General features: G+C 42.8%; 1 protein-coding gene across 7 annotated transcripts in view; it reads left to right on the forward strand.

Moving 5' to 3' along the window:
* The window catches only part of CADPS (calcium dependent secretion activator), a 484,463-nt gene extending 465,182 nt beyond the window's left edge, over positions 1-19,281 (forward strand). For all 7 annotated transcript variants that reach the window (XM_064576385.1, XM_064576381.1, XM_064576395.1 and 4 more), the window contains 2 exons: positions 15,650-15,754; positions 19,092-19,281. In XM_064576385.1, the coding sequence (XP_064432455.1) occupies positions 15,650-15,754; positions 19,092-19,271 (285 nt within the window). In that variant the 3' untranslated portion in view covers positions 19,272-19,281. The remainder of the gene's footprint in view (positions 1-15,649; positions 15,755-19,091) is intronic.
* Positions 19,282-20,074: the final 793 nt, after the last annotated feature.

Genomic DNA, 20,074 nt, shown 5'->3' on the forward strand with positions numbered 1-20,074 from the left:
AGTACACAGGGAGGCCTAGGAATAAATCCTTAACATATCCACAGAAAAAGAGGCCCCAGAAAAAGGTATTGTTAACCGTGGTCAGTTTGTTAATGCCCAAACTGCACACCTGCCCTGGGCAGCCCGGGTGGCAGACGAGGCCTGGTTAGAAGCTGATCAGGGCTCAATCACATTCGGCTCATTATTTACATCTCTTGGAGAAAGAAAGAGTCTGAACTGAGAAAATCCAGGTACGTCAGAGAGCTGTTCTTTTCCTCTTAAATGTCGCAGTTCCCCAATGTCCGTTTGCTGAAAGTTAGCTATCAGCCTCTGACTTTGCTGAAAACTTGTCTAGTAACAGAAGCCAGAAACTCGAGTTTGTCCTGATTTGCTGTGATGGGTCCTGCTGATCAGCCAGGGGTTATTGGAACAGCTGCGGCCGGGCCCATGTCCCATCTTTCATTCTGGGTTTGACCACTAGTTACATTTTTACTCAATTACTTAGAGGACCAGCAGTTTGAGAAGTCATGATGTGTACAGGCAAGCACAGATCTAATTTTGATACTTAAATTGGATTCTCTCTTGGAGGCTAATCAAAAGAGAGCGGAGAGGTATATTTTGCCATTTGGATACCTTAAGTTCAAAATTGGAAGAATTTTGCTGAAAGGTATGCCTCGCTCCTCAGTTTATATTAAACAGGGCATGGAGTTATAGAAAATATTATTTACTTAGGGAGCCCATGGGATCTCTGGAGAGTCAGAAGCAGGAGAAATATAATGAAAAGTAATAGCCAATTTATTACATATGGCTTATTACATTTCCTTTTCTCTTTCATAGAGAATGAATTCATACAACTCTCTGCTATAGAAATGTAAATGGGATTTAAAAAGTAACCATTTCTTGAGGTTGCTGAGAGAATTAAGTGAGCTAATTCATATAAACTACTTAGAACAGAGCCCGACATGTACATGCTCATGAAATATTTCCTACTATTATTGTTGTTATTGCTATTTATTAACATTAATGTCATTAGAGAGCTTCTTTCCAGAGTGCATTCAATAGAACAGAAGCACCCTGAAAGATATTAGTAGGTGGGCCATGGAAAGTTGTTCTTTAGTCAAATATGTTTGGAAAATATGAAGCAGAGTTAAATGCATTTCTTTACTGCAGGACTTATCTGAGCATTTAGTTTGTTATGTAACCCTGTGACTCTGAATTGCCGACTGCAGTTAGATAAAGGATAGAGCATGCTTATATGTCTTCACAGGCCTGTGAAAAATGCAACCTTGGAAACATTTATGCCAGTATTACCTTTATTTCCTTTTGACATTTTGCAATTAACTCCCTCTAGATAGTCTTTTTTTGTCTAGAGTTAGCTCCACTGGTGTGATAAAATGGTAAACATTCCCCAGTAAGTGCCTCTCGTTCTCCTCCTCCCGAACTCCGGAGCTGACAGCTAGAGGCCCAAGCGGGGCACACGGCTTTCGCTGCAGCTGGGAGGCTGCTGGCCTTTGGTGCACACGTGTTCTTTTCTTTTTATTAGGCATTGTTCTGTGTCTTCATGGTGTTTTTGAATGCATCCCACAGCCTCAAACCCATAAACTTCAGAATCTCCTTGGATTCCAAAGGTGACAGGCCCTTACTCAAAATTTCGAAACAAGTTCTTGTCCTGGACAAAGAGAGGAGTGGCCTCTACCTGGAGCTTTCCAGTCCAAGGACGTGTCACCATTGAAATAAATAAAAAGATACAGACTCTCGGGATTGGTTGAGCTGGGCTGGGAGCCCTGCGATAAGAGGTCACTGGTGTGAGTTACTATGGTAATTGAGCACTATCAGGAACACTTTTGCTCTCATGAGCATTAAAGCACATAATAATAGGCAAACAACAGTGGTTAAAGCAAGCAGGTAGGATTACTATGTTCTTTTGTCAGAAGTATATAATGTCTTGTAGTCAGTTTTAAAGACTTCTCAACCCCCAAATCCACCCCACCATCACCTGCTGAGTAATTTTGTATGCTTAATCTCCTGCCCTCAACTCGAAGATCTCTGCTAATTTGAGGCAAATGGGTATTTCTGACATTAAATAGGGCAGCAAGGAAGCTCTGACCTAGAAAGCCTGCGTTCTGAAGCAGCGAGAAAAATATTCTTTCAACAATTTTTGTTAAGACTCTTTTGAATGAAGGCGGGGGGTTGGGGGTGGGTGGCGGGTAGGAATAGCTTTCACTGCAACGGGAGGTTGCAACCTCCTAAGGAAGGTTTTTTTGCAGACCAAGAAAGAAAGAAAGAAAAAGGAAAGAAAGAGAAACTTGCAGAGCATCCCCGCTCTCAACTTCCCCCATAAAACTTGTCACTTCGCATTGCCATCCGCTACCGCAACAATAATCACTCTGTGCCTATTGCTAATTGCAAGCACAGCTGAGGCCCAGCGGGGGGCCCTTGCACAGTCTCAGGCCTTTATACGAGGCTCAATCTGTTGTATGGCACTTGTTCACACACAAAAAAACTACCAGCAAAGGCAGAAAGAGGCAGAGTCACAGGCTCCTTGTAATCCCTCCGCCTCCCCGCTGACAGCCCAGCCCTAGAAGCATTCCTGGTTTTGTCCTCCTCTTTACAAAATCTGAAGTGACCTTAAGCTACATGCATGTCAGCTTTTGAATGTGAGTTGCCGGCTCCTTCAGGTGCATTAAGGAGCGGGGTGGGGGGGGCTACATCTGGCTTCTGCGTGTCTGTTTGCAGCACCCCTGGGGCGAGCTGTGGCTTCCTGTAACATGTAAAATATGAGTGTGAACTCAGGGTTCATGGCAAGGAACAGGAGGTCATGCCTCCATTCAGTTCTAAGTAAAGAAACTGGGAGTTTGCAGATGTTTTTCTGTATGTGTAATGACACCATCCCCCCCCCCAGCCACCGAGCAACCGAGCGCCGTTTTTTGATAAAATGTGCCACACTCAGTGTGCTACTTGCAGATTTATTCATATCAATTTTTGCAATTTATATATTCAGAGACAAGATTGCTATTTCGGCAACTTTATGTTGGATGCCGTACGTTTGCGTCTAGAGAAAGAGGGAGAGAAGTATGGGGCGGGGAGGGTGGGCACAGAAAGAAAAGAAATTAAGTCTGTTCCTCGGGCCACCAGCTGGGGTGTTGTCAAGGAGACAAAGCATCGGACAGGAGGGTCTGTGTCCCCCTTTTGCCCAGCGGTCACTTCCTGCCCAGGCCTGGAGGTGGGAAATCTATTGCTTCTGGCCCAGAAGAAGGCCCACTAATGGCTACTGTGAGGAAGGGAGTAGAGTTGAGGCTGGCGGAGAAAATCCCCTCAGTAGACAAGGCTCCGGCCACCTGAAGAAAGGCCTTCCATCCTCCCGCCAGGTTAAGAACAGGTAGGCCCAAGAAGATGCTTGGCCCCGGCCTCCACCTGGGCCTGGCAGGGGGCGTCCAGCCCCTCGTGTCCACCTCACCACCCTCCTGTCCAGTTCCCACTTCCATAAATTTCTGTTCCCAGCCCAAAGCCTCAGACCGCATTTTCACCAACGAAAGACATTGGTCGAGCAAACATGGAGATTAATCCTCCTTAGCCTGGGGAATAAACGCTCCTCAGTGGGGCAGGGTTAATTGCTGAGCTTGGTGCAAAGATCATTTTGAGGCATTTAAGAAATACATGATTTTTATTAGTACAACTGTTCCATGCAGGAGTTATTTCTCAGCAAAGGGCAAAAGCTTTGCCTGCCTTGCATTATTAGCCTAATTCTACTTAATTGTTTCCTAAAATAAGGGCTTCCTGAACACACATTCCAAACCTTAATAAGTCTGTTGTGCTGGGAGTGATTCTGGATGGGCAGCTGCTGCCCTTTTGGGCAGAGGAACTGGGATCTCAGGGCTGAGTGCTGCTTGAGCAAATCTATGCTTGGAAAAGCAGGGGCGGGGGGTCTGTCAGGGGCCGGGGGAGTCTCTGTGAAAACATAGGAGGTGACGTGTTGTGCAGTGTGAAAAATGCATCCTTTTTTGTTGTTTGGACCCAAGCCTCTATGAGGATCCTTAGTTTTCATCTCTGGGCTTCATTTAATTCTATTTCACAGATTTAGAAATGTTGGCCCCGTGGCATGTTTTAAATAAACCAAATAAATGACTGAGCAAATGCTACCAGATTTGTTCTTTGTTCTTCGCGCCATCTCAAAACTCGGCCTCGAGAATTTATCTCAGTCCTGGTATTAAACAAAATGCCCATGTTCATCTTACAAAGAATTTTTTGGCTTTTTGTCAAACATGGTTGGGTGTTCGGACTAGAATCTGTATATTGTTACATATCTGAGCTTTCCTAAGGAAAGTTTCCTTTTCAGTATAGGAAGTGATTTTTTTTTTCATTTCCCATGTTTTTGTTTTAATTGTGGCAAAATAATTATAACATAAAATTTGCCACATTAACCATTTCAAAGTATACAGTTAAGTCGTGTTGAGTACATTCACATTATTGGTGTAACCAGTCTCCAGAACTCTTTTCATCTTGCAAAACTAAAACTCTGTACCCATTTAAACGATAACTCCCCATTTCCCCCTCCCCAGTCCCTGGCAACCACCATTCTGTTTTCTGTTTCCATGAATTTGACTATTCTTGATCCCTTGTACAAATGGAATCATACAGTATTTCTCCTTTTTCCACTGGCTTATTTTACTTTGCAGAGTGGCCTCAAGATTCCTCTGTGCTGTAGCATATAACAGTATTTCCTTTCTTTTAAAGGCTGAATAATATTCTACAGTGTGTGTCTATCACCTTCTGTTTATCCATTCTTCCGTCCGTGGACCCTTGTATTGCTTCCATCTTTTGGCTTAGAATTATTATGGATATTGCTAATATGAACATGGGCATGCAAATATCTCTTCAAGATCCTGCTTTCAGTCTTTTGGCATCTGTACCAAAAAGTGGAATTGCTAGATCCTTTCCTGATAGCATTTCCTTGGGTTGTGGAACTGGTAAGAATAATGGTGTTTGCATTTGAGTTAAGATAGCACCCGCAATTAAAAATTCACATTAGTGCCTCTGCTTTCTCATCATATGCCTTCCTATCGTATGCCTTCCTATCATTAGGTAGATATCTATGGTTTGATCTTTGGCTTCGTTCTCTCATTCAGGGAGGGTAAACTGTTTCCAGCAATATCTTACAAGTATTAGGAAAGAAAACCTTTCAGAGACCATCACATCTGCCTGCAGGCAGCCACCTGCCGTATTGAGACGTGGGATTGGGCAGGATTCATGGGGTTTCATACAGTCCGATTCTTTCAAAAGCAACAAATTCCTTTCCAATCTGGCTTTGGCTAGCTTGGATAGTTTACAGAGATTGCCAACAAGTTAATCAAACCATTTAAAAAAAAGAAAAAAGAAAAAGAATGTCTTCTAGAGGGAGACCCCTGGATAGTCCAAGTAAGCTTAGCTTTGGATTAAACTCTCCTGCTTGATTTGCTTTCAGAAGGGATCCTTCAGGACTCTAACTTCCCTTGTATTTACCCCTCAGCAAGTAATGGTGACAGGCCTGACTCGGGTAAGAAGGGGGCAATGCATTAGGTCAGGATCCAAGTACGGATTTATCATTTCGAATGTTCATTTGAAATGTCAGTGCTAAAGACACTTGTTGGGTATTTCTGCACATTTCAAGGTTAGAGTTCAAATTTGGTCTTGAATAGATAACTGCTTATTTTAATAAAAGAATATTGAGGTATTATTTAGGCCCTTTCAAAGGAGGTTAAAATAATATTGCTCCCAAATGCTAAATTCTATCCATCTTCCTATAGAAGAATCAATAGTCATAAGCAGTAATAACTTAAATGAAGTTTTAAAAAAATTGTTTTGGGGCGCTTGGGCGGCTCAGTTGGTTAAGTGACTCCCTTCGGCTCAGGTTGTGATCCTGGAGTCCCGGGATCGAGTCCTGCATCGGGCTCCCTGCTCGGCGGGGAGTCCGCTTCCCCCTCTGCCCCCCCCAACAGTGTGCTCTCTCTCTCTCTCTCTCTCTCTCCTCTCAAATAAATAAATAAAATCTTTTAAAAATTTTTGTTTCATTTGCACTATGTCTTCCTTATGAGAAGACACTAAAGGCAAAGAGTAGCTGAATGCTTTCGGCTCCAGGTTGTAGGTCAATATGGTCTCTGGTGCCTCTGACTTCCCCATCAGTCTGGAGTGCATCAGACTTTCGGGGGTGAAATCCACAGTTTAGTACCTTGAAGAGCCACAGCACTAAGACAGCTTTGCAAAGACCTCAATGAAACGGGTGTTTTAAGCATCCAAAGAATTACATAGTTTTAAATAAAAAAACAAAAACACCTCCACTAAAAAGGACTTTGAGACAGCTCGGAAGTTCATTCTGATTGCCTGCATCCTCTGATTTTGGTGTCTGTTTACCTTTGGTGTCTTTGTGCTTTGAGCTGAGCGTCCTGAAGCCATGACTGTGAAGTACCCATTTCTAGGTTCAATTGTTTGGGGGAACCAAATCCTGAATTACAGTAACACTGGAGGAAAGCAAAAGATTGCATCTTTCAACTGTGTGCCCATGTTTAAAAGTACTCATATGATCCGCCCTTTCAGAAAGTGTTGCTTCAGCCCTTGGGGAACTTTGACAAATCCCGAAATTTGCATGCGGTTGTTTACTGCTTTGCCCATTTGGCGTAGATGGCTTGAACATGCCAAGATTTCTTTGTCAGATCCTGTCTGAATCTGGAATAGAACACTGAATACAACCAGATCCCTGGCAATCCTTAGACCTGAGAGACCCATGGGGCTGTGGAATTGTGGCTTGGGTTAACGAAGCTATGGGTACCTTGGTAAAAGTATAAAGAAACCCTGGATGATGCTTTTCACATGCTCTTAAGTTACCCATATTGTAAGGAAGAAATATGCATTGAAAGCTTCAAATGTAAAAGATTTCATTACAGTATTTCAATACAGCAATTTAAATAGGTTGTGGGGTTTTTTTCGCCCCCCTAACTAATAATAACCCACTTTTGTCACAAAAAGCAAAGTGAAGAACTTAGTCATATGGGTGTGGTCAACGTATTATCTTCCTCTTTGACTCCTTGCCAACAAACAGAATGCCCTTGCCTTCATTAGACACTCTAGGCAAGGTGCTGAGGCAATTTCTCTGATGTATGGCTGTGTTGAGTTGGAGAAAGGGTACTTTCCAAAGAAAAGATTACCATCCTCCAGCATTCACTGGGTTTCTTCAGTCCAGAAGTACAGACTGGTTACCAAGGGGTTATACATTGCCTGTTTGCACAGACATTTTTAGAAGAATGGAAGCTTCCTCAGAAAGCTTCGTGCAAACCTTAAGAGTTGCACTTAGAGAGGTAGGATTCCCTGTTTGTGAGGCGGAGCAGGATAGCGTGGCTAGGGTGTTAACAGCTAACATGTAGTCTGTGCCTGGCTCTGTGGTAAACACTCCACACATATGAACTCATTTAATCCATCCCCCCAACAACCCTAAGCAGTTTTTATTATAATCCCCATCTAGCAGACGAGAGAACCGAGGCTCAGAGAGGTTAAGGGACAAACACAGGAGAGGCCCGGGTCGCGTCCATTCTCTTAGCCACCAGGCTGCCCTGCCTCTTGGCCTCTTCAGCTCCATCTCTTGCTAGCTGCCAGGCTACTTCTCTGAGTCTCCGATTCCTCACCTTAGCCACGAGCTGCCCAGGCGTTTAGTGCTGTGTCTGCCTGGCATATACGCCTGACCATGCTGGTTTCAAAGGAAATCCATATTTAGAGATGAACTAACAATAGAACTAGATCCTTGTGGATTTCAGCTATTATTTATGCTTAGGATATATTGGACCGAGTCACAAATTTTTAATCTGAGAAGATGTGTGAATTTGGTGTGTGGTGGTTATTGGCCCGTAGGCCAAATGCCATACTTTCAAAAAGAGCTCATTTTTACAATATTGAGCTAAATATTATCCTTAATTATAGGCATGGGGCAACATGTCTTGTTTGACATATGCATGTATGTGTGTGTGTATGTTTTTCTTAAAGTGAGACACTACGGTATGGGTGTTCTACTTCAATAAAACTTTTTTTAAAAGCTTTTATTTATTTATCTGAGAGAGAGTGAGAAAGAGAGATAGTGAGCAGGGGGGAAGGGTAGAGGGAGAAGCAGAGTCCACGCTGAGCAGGGAGCCTGATGTGGGGCTCCATCCCAGGATGCTGGGACCATGACCTGAGCCAAAGGCAGACGCTTAACAACTGAGCCACCCAGGCACCCCCAGGACCCATTTTTTAAAAGATTTTATTTTTTTCTTTTTTTTTTTTAAAGATTTTATTTATTTATTTGACAGAGAGAGAGACACAGCGAGAGAGGGGACACAAGCAGGGGGAGTGGGAGAGGGAGAAGCAGGCTTCCCGTGGAATAGGGAGCCTGATGTGGGGCTCCATCCCAGGATGCTGGGATCATGACCTGAGCCGAAGGCAGACGCCGAACCGACTGAGCCACCCAGGCGTCCCTCAATAAAACTTTCTTTAAAGAGAAAAGCAACAGAGAAAGAACTGGGTTTTGCACTAGACTGTTTGCATTGGATTTGTTACTCTGCCTAAAATTGTTTCTTTTATAGCGCTTTCTGAGGGCATCTTTTTTAATTTCACATGAAACCAAATTTCCCCAAGGTCCTACTATTTTACTGTCACTATTCACTGAAAATTTTAAAGCTTATGATGTGTAGTTTTTCCAAACTAAAATTTTATTCAGTGTTATAACTTTTGTATCCCCAAAACTCTCAGAAAAATTCAGTCCATTGTGATAAAGGCAACTTTTCTAGTTGTATTTCTCCTTGAAAACTCAACCTGCCCTCAGTGAGAACTTTCTACTAATAGCATTTGCTGAGTTACCAGCAAATATGTAAAAGCAAACACGAAGAGATCAGGTAGGGCTACAAAGGAGAAGAAAAGAATACTAACTAAGAAATGGCATGCACTCATTCTCATCCAGTTCTTTCTAATCATTTCCATTAAGAGTCAGCAATGATTGTCTCCCATCCATTAGTTCTTTAAGGCTGTTGAGTGGTTTTCCCACACTCTGCTTAGCCACTTTCTAAGCTCATAAAAAGTAGAATCTTTTCAACCCCAAGCCAAGCTTGGGCTCTGAGGGAAACAGGTTCAACAACACTATCCTACCCACACACTTCTCCTTTGAGAATTTCAGAGCTGAATGACTTTGCTGAGGAGCCGCCTAGAACTGGAGTTGTCTCTCTATAAACAGGCCATTACTTTTTAACATTATTGTGTTGAATGGGACAACTCACACACATGTAGTGGTAAATAACCAACTTGAAGCCTATCCTACCACTTACTAGTTGTGTGACCCCAGGCTATTAACTTAATTTACCTAGGCCCTTTTTCCTCATCTACAAAATGAGGCTGTTAATAATGTCAACCTCCTAGGAGTCCAACTCGATGATTGAATTATAAGATGTTTGCAGAACACTGTGCAGAGCACTTGAACATTGTTAAGGGCAAGGTGTTCAATGAGTAGCTAAGTACAGGTTTCCCCTGCTACCCAAAAATAGGGCATTCCTCTGAAAACCTTCCTAAGTCGGAATGGTATAAAGTGAAGCAGCAATTACCATTAATTTATATGGAAAAATTTTTGAGCTTCCCCAGACCCCCCAAAATAACCTCTCTTAGGCTTTTCTGATGTCTTAGGACACATCTGGCTAACGGATGCACAGAATAAATGGAGAGAAAGCACCAATGCTCATAGACACAGGTCAAAACTCTGGCGGTGTGATGCTGAGAGGCCGAGTGTAGCTCCCAGGGAAGGAGTTTGGTGGGTCTGCCCTCACTGCTCAGAGCGCGTGCTGCCTCTCTAAGGACTTGCTGCAACAGGGATGCTGACCGCTCTTCTTGTTTTTTGCCTGTTTTCATTAGAGCGAAAATCCTCTTCCAATTTCTTTCAGTTAGCGAAAACGGGGACTAATGTTGGTCTTTCATAAAAGCGAAGTGGCACAAGGTGAACTTTAGAAAAGTGGGGGACACCCGTACTTTCATTAATTGCATGTGTTGCAAATCCGGTACGCAAAAGTTCTGCGTTGAAAACAGTAGGCTCTAACACCTGATACGTGGTCGTATCGGACAGGGGGTTGCTTCCATCAAGGGCATACGTTACCCTCGTGATCGGGGAGGATGGAAGCACACCGCAGCGTTCTCTGCTCAACCCCTGTTCCTTGTTGCCATGCTGCTCACGTGTGATATGCTGTTTGCTCTGAAGACAAATGAGTCATTAACAGTAAGGTCTCTTTAGGACATGAAATTAACATCAAGATAGGGAACGGGGGTTTCAAAGGAAATACATATTTAGAGATGAACTAACAATAGAACTCAGATCCTCCTCTATGGAGGAATTTAGACGCATCTAGGTGGCTCTGATGGCAGAAGATGCAAAGGCAGCAGGTATCATCCTATAGTCATCGTCGCGCTCACTGATTAGGGCGTCTCCAAATCTAAGTGGAAATCCAGTTCCTGTGAACCCTGTATTGTCCAGTGACGTGTCAAGTATTCATTGTACCTCTCAATCCTGCAGCTCTTCCCGGTGATCAGGTTTCCAGGGGAACAGAGAGCCCCGGGGCAGGGACTAGGGAGAGGTGAATGAGTCACTTCTCAGATATAAAATTTAAGGGGGAACCAAAAAATGCGGTAATCAAGATCAATAATATTTTCATACATCTTAAAAAATCAAAATGAATGCAAATGATCCAGGATGAACAAAATACCAGAATATTAATGAAAGACAATATCCAATCCTGCATTTGCAGAATCCTGCCTCACTAGTCTAACCCTAATCCTGGCTACAGTGAACCCCGATATTACGGAAGAGACAGTTATGTATAAGGGTTTCTCTGCCTGAAGTCAGTATGTGTTCAGGGTACAAGGTGTTACCTGAAGAGATCTGCATATTAACTGTCTAAGCTCCTACTAGAAATGAATCATGATAATTCCTTTGTGTTGTATATTGAAAGGATATCTTTATGTTTCTGAGAGTAGTAATAGTCGCTAAATTTTATTTATTTTTTTAAAGATTTTTTTATTTGAGAGAGAGTGCATGCGTGCAAACATGAGTCGGGGGAAGGGCAGACGGGGAGGGAGAAGGATGAGCAGACTCCATGCTGAGAGCCACTCAGAGCTCCATCTCACGATACTGAGATCATGACCTGAGCCTAAACTAAGAATCGGACACTTAGCTGATTGCGCCACCAAGGCGCCCCATTGCTAAATTTTATTGAGTGCTTAGTATGTGAGAGTAACTCTGCTGGGCACTTTACATAATTATCTCTTTTAATGCTCACAGTAATCCTATGAAGTAGGTACTGGTATTAACCCCAAGAGGAGACTGAGGGTCAGACAGTTAAGTAGCTTGTTTGAAGGTTATCCAGCTAATAAGTAGCCAACCCAAGCTAAAGCTGTAACTTGTCCACACGAAGTTTGAAAAATCATGCATTATTCGTCTGAATCCTTTTCATCCAATATTAAATCTAGGTCAGTATAGTTAAAAATGTGCTTTATGCACCCAGGATGGTTGTATGGGTTTGGGTGATGATCTACCACAAAATACTTTGCAATGGAATTGCTGAGAGTTAGTCCGTGGCCTATAAGACTCATGCATACAATTCCAGAGGTATTCCATCAGGAGCCATTTTCTCCACCACCCCATGCCTTTCTGTGGTCACTTGCTCAGCTTTCTCCCTTGTTTTGTGGCATTTCTTAGTGAGAGAGAGAGAGAGAGGGATGACGGTGATCGTGATGAAGATGTGAGTGGTGATGGTGGTTAACGGTGGTGGTGGTGGTGACAGCTCACATTTCTCGAGGCCTCATTATGTGCCAGGTACGGGGCTGAGAGCCTTCCTAGCATACCTTCCTTGCGTCATCAAAAAGCCTACCAAAAAAGGCTGATTAATCCCCATTTTCTGTTCAGGAAACTGCGTCTTTGAGAATGTAAATAACTTGCCAGAAGCTCACAAAGCCAGGAAGAAGACAGGTGGGGCCTCTGCTCTTAAGGACTCCATTGTAGAAAGGAAGAAAGAAAGATAAAAATGACAGAGCAGCGTTCTAGCTCCTCCTCAATAAGACTTTCAGATCTGGTTGCAACTACTGGAGAAGTCCCCAACTTCCCAAGGGACTTCCTTTGGATGGGCATCCTTTTGGGTTCCAGCACCAAAACCCTCACCGAATCATCCCCAGAGAATACTTTAGAGGGGCCCCGGGTACTGGGGATTTTATTTCTCTAGTGCTTTTTTTTTAGGATTAAAGTAACTTTAGGAAGTTTCCAATATACCTGAACAAAGGGGAGGCTAGCGAAGGGGTCATGATTATACTTAAATACTTAGTCCATGTCGTCAGCTCACAATTTTTATCCTAGGGTTCAGAGTGCATTTTATCGAAATCTTAGTGTCCAGGTGTTAGGATATTTCTGGAAAAGGCAAGACAAAACAAAATGGGGAGACCTTAAAATGTTTTATCTCCTGTTTTGAAGAATACTAACAAATCTGCTTTGTTAGCATCAATCTCAAATAAAGCAAACCTGAATAAGCAGCACCACAGGAGAACAAGCAGGAACAACCCAGATACCCAGTAATGTGCTGATAAATGTTTAACAACTGGCTTTCTGGGAGGGAGAATGCCCAGGTTTGTGGCGTTTGCCAATTTCCACAGTGTAAAAACTCCCACTAAGGCCTATTTCTAGCTGTCAATGCGACACCCTGAGCGTGCGGTTGGAAAGAGGTACACACACTCAGCTCTCTGGACCAGCACGCTCTTGTGCCCCGCCTAGTGAGGACTAATTCCATGATCAGCTATTTCAGGGCAGTGCCCCATCCTGAAGAACCTCCACGTGGGGACTCACCAGCTACGTGACCTTGGGCAAGTCACTTCACCTCTCTGGGCCTTTGTTCCCTCCTCTACAAAGGATAACAGGGAAGGTCTTTTTCACCTCTGACATTTTAAAGTTCTAGAAGGCAGTGACTCTTGCTTCCTCTGACATCCAAATGCCTTTAAGCGCCTTTCTGGAAAACCAAGTTAGCGCTGTGCCGCATCCAAGTTAGTGCTGTGTGCCTCCAATTTCATCTACTGAGCATAAGGTTTGGAAAGGAGTGACTTACTCCCTTTTGCCTCTTGAAATGCGTAGCCAATGGGGCATCATACATTTTTTACACTTCTCTTGCTAGATGTGAGATCCAGGAGGAAAGGCATGGATGTTCCAGGGCTTTCTTGTTCTCCTGGGGTGGGAATCGGCAAGCGTGATACACTGATCCGTTGCTATACGCATCGCCTACCTCCCTACCCTTTCCACAGCAGAGAGAGAGGATTCAGAGTATCCTACCTTTTTATTTGTGTTTTTATTTTTTACTCTCCAAAAGCCATTTTACACGAATAGGAAGTACTTATACAAAGTGGTGGGGGGGTCGTTATTCCCCCCCCCCCGAAAGGTGGCACGTCTCTCAGCAAAGAGAAAAAGGCATGTTGCGCAAGGCTTGCTGGCACTGATACCAGCCAGCGCCGGTTTGCCCGTTGCCACAGCCAAAGCAAAATGCCACCTCTGCCTAGAAGCCAGAGTGCCACATTCCTCTTCTCTGTCCCCGAGATGCACCCGTCATGTGGCCCTGGGTTTGCAGGTTTGGCCAGGAAGTCCCCACATTCTTTGCAGGTCACCTGCCAACCCCAGGAGGTGGGGTAGATGGGGGGACCGATGCTTGTGACTCTCGAAATATATTACTGCATGTCAGATAAAGCCCAGCAAACAGAATTTGAGGGCTGGGGTGAACACAAGAGAGCCCCCAGTTGCCGTGAGTAAGGGAGGGCTGCAGGAACGCCAGTGACCCAGTGGTATTTCTGTCCCCAGACCCCATCTTCACAAGCCCAGATGCAGTGACAGCAAAAGCTCCAGAATCCCAAGGCAGGAGGTGCCAAAAACACTCCCCAATAATCACTCCCCCACCCCCCAAAAAAGTTTCAGGAAAATGTTCTCACTCCTAGAGGGGAAAACCTGTCCATGCCTGAAGCAGCTCGACCCGGGCAAACCCCCTCCTACATGGAGTGAACCGTGAATCTCAGGGGAAAAAATCCCCACCCCCCACCCCGCCTGCTCCCTGGGGAGGGACAGAAGGTTCCTCAAACTGACAGTTTCGCCTCCATGATCTTTAAAAGAGCAGAAGTTGGCTGTGAGGCTGCAATGCCGCCTTGATTGGGGTAGTGTGGTCTCTGTTTGCGGCTGGGCTCCAAGGAGAGCCACAATTGGCTCTGATGAGGAAGGAGCCTAGAAATGAAAGATTGCAAAGAGGGCTTCTGAACGCCATGGCTGAGACTGTGTCGTTTCTTACAAGGTGAAACTTGGCAGTTCTACCTTGCAAGTAAAAAACCCAAATTAATTTTTTTTTTTTTAAAGAAATTAAGTCAGAAACAAGGCTTCAGAAAAACTGTGAGTGTTAGGCATAAACTGATTTTGGATGATCTTTAGGTGAGAAAGGGTGGAGTTACCATCAGAAACATGTTTTTATTTATGCTTTTCAAATCCCCACTGGTGTGCAATGTGTGTGCGTGTGCGTGTGCGCGCACACGTGTGCGTGTGTGTTGATTAGCATGAGAGGGTGCATCGTCTCCATTCTCTAACCACTCTTTTTTTCTTACATCTCTTCTGTGCACAGTTCATATAGATGCCCCATAAATAAATATATAGGTCCATCCACACCTTTTCATTTTATTTGTAAATTGTTTGGTGTAAGCGGCAATGCGTAATGAAACCTGGTGAAGTTTAAAAGATTAGATTTTTTTTTCATACTGACACTTCCTAACACTGTTCATATGTCTCCGAGTGAGATTTATGAATATATGAGCAGTACTGCAAAATCATACCGCACCAGAGACTTCCTGCACCACAGGGGTGGCAGTCTAAAGTGACACAGCTTCAAGCATTTTTCACAGACAAGAAGCAAAATTTAACCCCCTTAAGGGGAAGTATGATTTCAACAGCTTGAAATGAGCTCCTTTGTAGATGGTTTTTTTCTCTCATCTTCCATAATTTTTTGGTGTTAAGATTAAAACAGATTGCACAGCCAACGTAAGGGCACAGAAGCTGCCCAGAGTATGAGTTGGCCCTTAAAGAGAAAACCTCCTTCCTTGTCTCTATCCCAGTGCCCCAGTAGGGTAAATGAAGGTACACATCACCATCAATTCATAAGGCTCTCAGCCCAAATCCCAGCATTGTCCTCCGCAGACAGGGTCTGGATTTTTCAAGAGGTAAGTAGCAAAATGACATCAGTTTGATCCGTGGAGAAACCCCCATCTCCCTGGGCATCTGAAACAGTGGCATTAAGAAATATACAGTGACTTGAATCTCAGCGGAGTAAAATTAACCAACAAAAAGGAGAATCAGAAGAGCAAAAATGGTCTATGTGAATTGATCGTGTAGGAGATGTCGATCGTGGAAGAGTTCTGTCTTAGATTCAAAGTCCAAACCCATCTCTTCTTAGGCTGATCGGGTACCTTGTGATTTTGTGTCGATTAATGTTCACAATTTGTCTCTGCTCTCAAATTCTCTTTTAACCATTTAGTCTCTCCTCGGAACAGAGCAGGTGCTCAAACGTGGCCTGTTGCCTCTCTCCTCTGCAAACGCTCCGTGATGTGTTGGCTGGAGAACTTTTGTCTCTTTTTTCAGCAATGGTACAACAGCTCCATGAACGTGATCTGCACCTGGTTGACGGACCGGATGGACTTACAGCTTCACATTTATCAGTTGAAAACACTAATTAGGATGGTAAAGGTAAAAGAAAAGAATAATTATTCTTCTTTGCACATAGCTCACTGAAATACATTTCACTGTCCGGCTGCAGAACTTCCTTAACACAAAGAATATTGGTTTACATATAAAACAAGATGATTTCTAAAGCAGCATCTCGTGCAAGAAAAACCTATGCAATCACTTCGGGATGCGTGGTTAATTCATTACTCAGACATCAAAGGAAAAAGTAACGAAAAGGAATTTGATATTTTATCCAGGCCGGAAAAATACTTTATGTATCTGTCATGCAAAAATACTGCAGGGGCCTTCGTGCCCTGTGCATTAGACTTTCAAAAGCTGGTTTGGGTACCATTATGCTAATCACATAATTACCAATTTCATTTATGGTTTAATTAAATAAAATTTTGCCACAATTAATGTAATAGAAATATTTACCTCCAGCTATTTCTAAATATGTCCTGTGATCATTATCAGGATGCAAATCAATATTGTTCTCATAGTTAATTGAAGTAGTTTCTCTTACAATGCGTGTATACAATCGAATGGAAAGGATCACAAAGGTGAGATAACATACCCTGAAAGTAGCTTTTTTCCCTGTTCTTGTATGTGTGCCTTGGACTAATGATAATTATTTCAGCGTGAAATCTCAGTGGTTTACATGAAATAATAAGATCACAGAAGGGGGTAAATACATTTTTGATCATTTCAGTTTCCATCTGATGCTTCACCATAGAGGGTTTTAAAACATTCGTGATGCAGAAATTTCATTCAAAGCAGAAAATGTCTTTAAAAATATTTTAACAATAAAACGTAGCTGAATTTCTATTTCTTAACCATTTGCCAGAAGTCCCCCCTCTCCGCCCCCTCTCTACTCCCTACCCCCTCCATCCCCCGCCACCCCCTCCACCCCTACCCCATTTCTTAGTCTCTTTAGGATTAGCACCATTTCATTGAAGGTACTCCTCTACCCCAGTGCTGACTTAAAACCAATTACTGTTCTGTTGAGTGTAATTAAAGAGAATTATTATCATCTGCATTTGATCTCACAACGCGTCTGCCCAGGGAAGGTTACAGACAGCCGTGTATTACAGCTCTTAAAAAAGAAATGTATGCACTAGGGCCTTAGACCCAGCCTAATTTCATATTTTTGAAATTTCAGTTCCTTAAGGCAAGCTCACTAGCCATTGCCTGACCACTTCAATTCCATTTCCTGGGTATAAATACTCTTCTTTGGGGGAATTTGTTTGTTTGTTTGACACTGGGTGGACATTAAAAGGAGACATTAATTTTTAAGATTTTAAAATATGTATCTTCCCATTACTGCTGTCTCTAGATCTATGTTGGGAATATTGGAACTAGCAATAAATATTTCATTAAGGAAAAAATGTAAGTCTGAGAGAAGGTTTATTCTTAGCCTTCTGCCAAAAAAACACAGACATGAACCACAGAGAAGGGACAGAAATGTCACTGGCAAAAGAACTCCCTTCACTTTTGCCAGAGATGGGCTCAGCCTAACCAGTGTCACAACACGCAGGTATGAAGCAGAATGCACCACCTCTTCACCAAGCACATTAACCAGAGGTCTCCTACCCCGAGGCAAACTTCCAAAGACAGTTGGCTTTCTTTCCTGCCTCCACATCCATTCCCTTCATTCCTCCATTCCTCCATTCATTCATTCATTCTTCAGCAAGCATTTATTCACTCATCCAACACTGGATAAATATTAGTTGAGCCCCTTCCCATATATTACAAGATGGAGAATTTTAAAGTGACTAGATAAGGTCCCTGTCTGAGGCATTTATAGTTGAGTTGGGGAATGCTGCTCTGGAATTTGAATAAAGGGGAGAATACTCAAGTGCTTTCTACCTTTCTTTTTCCCATCATACTCTGGCACCAATTATATTATCTTAAGTGGAAACAGAACAACTGATTGAAAAGCACAAAAAAATCAAGTTAATCTTCTGGATATCTGGTCTACACCATGCCTAGAATTTACTCAGCCTCCTACCCTTTCCCGTCAAGGTGAAGACAAGTCAGGTAGCTATCTAGCTACCTAGGAGAACCTTGCAGTTTGATCCATAATTAGGAGGACCTATTAACTTATGCCAAAATCAGATTACTTTTACAAAGGAAAGAAGGTGCCGTGATTAATCATGCTGGGACAACAGGTATAAAGGGGACACGTGGTCATCATATCCATAATCTGATATTATTGGACTTCACTGGGCCGACTGCATTCACTAGTTAATTCTGCAGTCATTACAACATGTGACCTTCAAGAGGGGTTGACACTGTGATTGTTGATACTTTAATTGCTTTAGATGGACGACAAGAAATGGAAGCCCCAATGGGAATGCACTGAAGTATGTTAACATTCTTTCTCATGCCCCTTTAGCAAGTGTCCCACATCAATAGAAGAAACACACAGCAGAATCAGTAGCTGAAATGATATGCAGTGTGATGAGAAAAGTTGTTAGAGAGAGACCTTTTTCCAAAAAAATGTTAAGAAGCAGACAACAGCCAGATGCTTCTGGTCATGTTCAATTAACGTTAAGGGATTTCTAGGAAAAAAAAAAAAGGAAAACAAAACAGTACCTGGGATACCTCAGGAAATCCGAGAGAAATCGCCTGAAGGAACAAAGAATTTGTGGTACAGTAATACCAAGCCATTGTTCTTGAAAAAGAGCCAAATTTCTTCCCCGAGACCATGAAGTTGTGAATGGAATAGATACTCTTCTTTCCCAGGGAGATAAGAAATGAATCACATGTCTGCGACATATTGATGAGGCATTAGCACTCCATCTTCCCCATAATTGTTGCTGCCCATACTAGGTTTCATATACCAACATACATATGTCTGTCTTGTGAATGAGACAGAGAGATACGCAATTATGAGCCTCAAAAATATTAAAGACCAGACTGCAAAGGAAATGGCAAAATACCATAATCAGTTGATCCACTATTTATGTGTTACGGCCCCTTACACAGTCTATCATATTGTATTATACTAACGTAAGAGAAAGAACCTGACCAAAAAAAAAAAAAACAGAGAGAGAGAGAGAATCAAAACAATCATGGAACATTTCTCTTTATGGAACTGAATAAACACAAGCTTATGTTCTTTGCTTTGTCTCAGCTAATACAGTTTATCCTGCCACAATTTCTCATTTTCTGTTATTCGGCAAATCTCAGTTTTCAGTACCAGTGAAACCTGAGCACGGTGGCTTTTCATTTGACAATGCATAGAGTGAGTCACTTAGCCGAAGGTCAGTGTTCTCACACCCACAAGTGCCTTGTGTCCTTTCCCTCCCTTCATGGAGATGAGATCTCTCTTATCACTGATCTTTTCCCTCCTTAGAAAACCTATAGAGATTTCCGATTGCAAGGGGTCCTGGACTCAACCTTAAACAGCAAGACGTACGAAACCATCCGGAACCGGCTCACTGTGGAAGAAGCCACGGCATCAGTGAGCGAGGGTGGGGGCCTGCAGGGGATCAGCATGAAGGACAGCGATGAGGAAGACGAGGAAGACGACTAGAACACTAGGGCCTGGAGTCCTCTAGGACAAAGTCCTGTAACCAATGCATGTCCTTAGTCTGTTAGTTAACCCCACTAGGGAATTTTCTGTCAACTACCATGCTCATGAAATGTTTACCAATACAATTGCCATTTTAGCTATGTGGTTCCAAGATTAGCAAATGACCTTCGACCCCACTGATTTCCTGATTCCATGTCTGTATGTTTACAAGCAATATGGAGCACCATTCTTTAAATACCGTTCATGGAAAATACATAGTCCAACTGCTAGGTGTGTTCCTGTTCTCAGCAGAGTTAAATGATGCTTCATTAATGTCCTGTGTCTGCATTGACAGTAAATGGATGTGAGGGCGAGTATACCAAGTATTTCACTTCTTTGTTTCACATTACGTGGATGCCAGTTATTTAAATGAGTACAATGAATTAATTTAATTAAGATACATAGATCTGCTTTGTTTTTTTGGAAAACAAAAGGCAAGGCTCCGGCAAACAACTTTTGGTTCTTTGTGGTCCCCTGAAATGAAAAATGAACCCCCGGTTTCCTTGTTAACTCATCCTTCCATCGATCCGCATAGTTAGCCAGAAAAGGATGGCTACATACCAATGGATTGATCCTCTCATTTGCCACAGCAAGGGTGATCCTATCATGAGTTAACACCAAGCACAGTTCAGAGCAACTGTCTTCTGTCAAAGTTTATCCTATTAAACGTTACATTTTGCTTTTATGTTTCAATAACCGTGTATGTAAAACACCTGAATATTTAAATTACCACCCTAGACTCTAAATGTGTTTATAATAAGATA

This window comes from Mirounga angustirostris, unplaced genomic scaffold (genome assembly GCF_029215605.1).
Source record: "Mirounga angustirostris isolate CCGP_5_RB_7025 unplaced genomic scaffold, mMirAng1.0.hap1 SCAF_1, whole genome shotgun sequence".
Classification (NCBI taxonomy): domain Eukaryota; kingdom Metazoa; phylum Chordata; class Mammalia; order Carnivora; family Phocidae; genus Mirounga; species Mirounga angustirostris.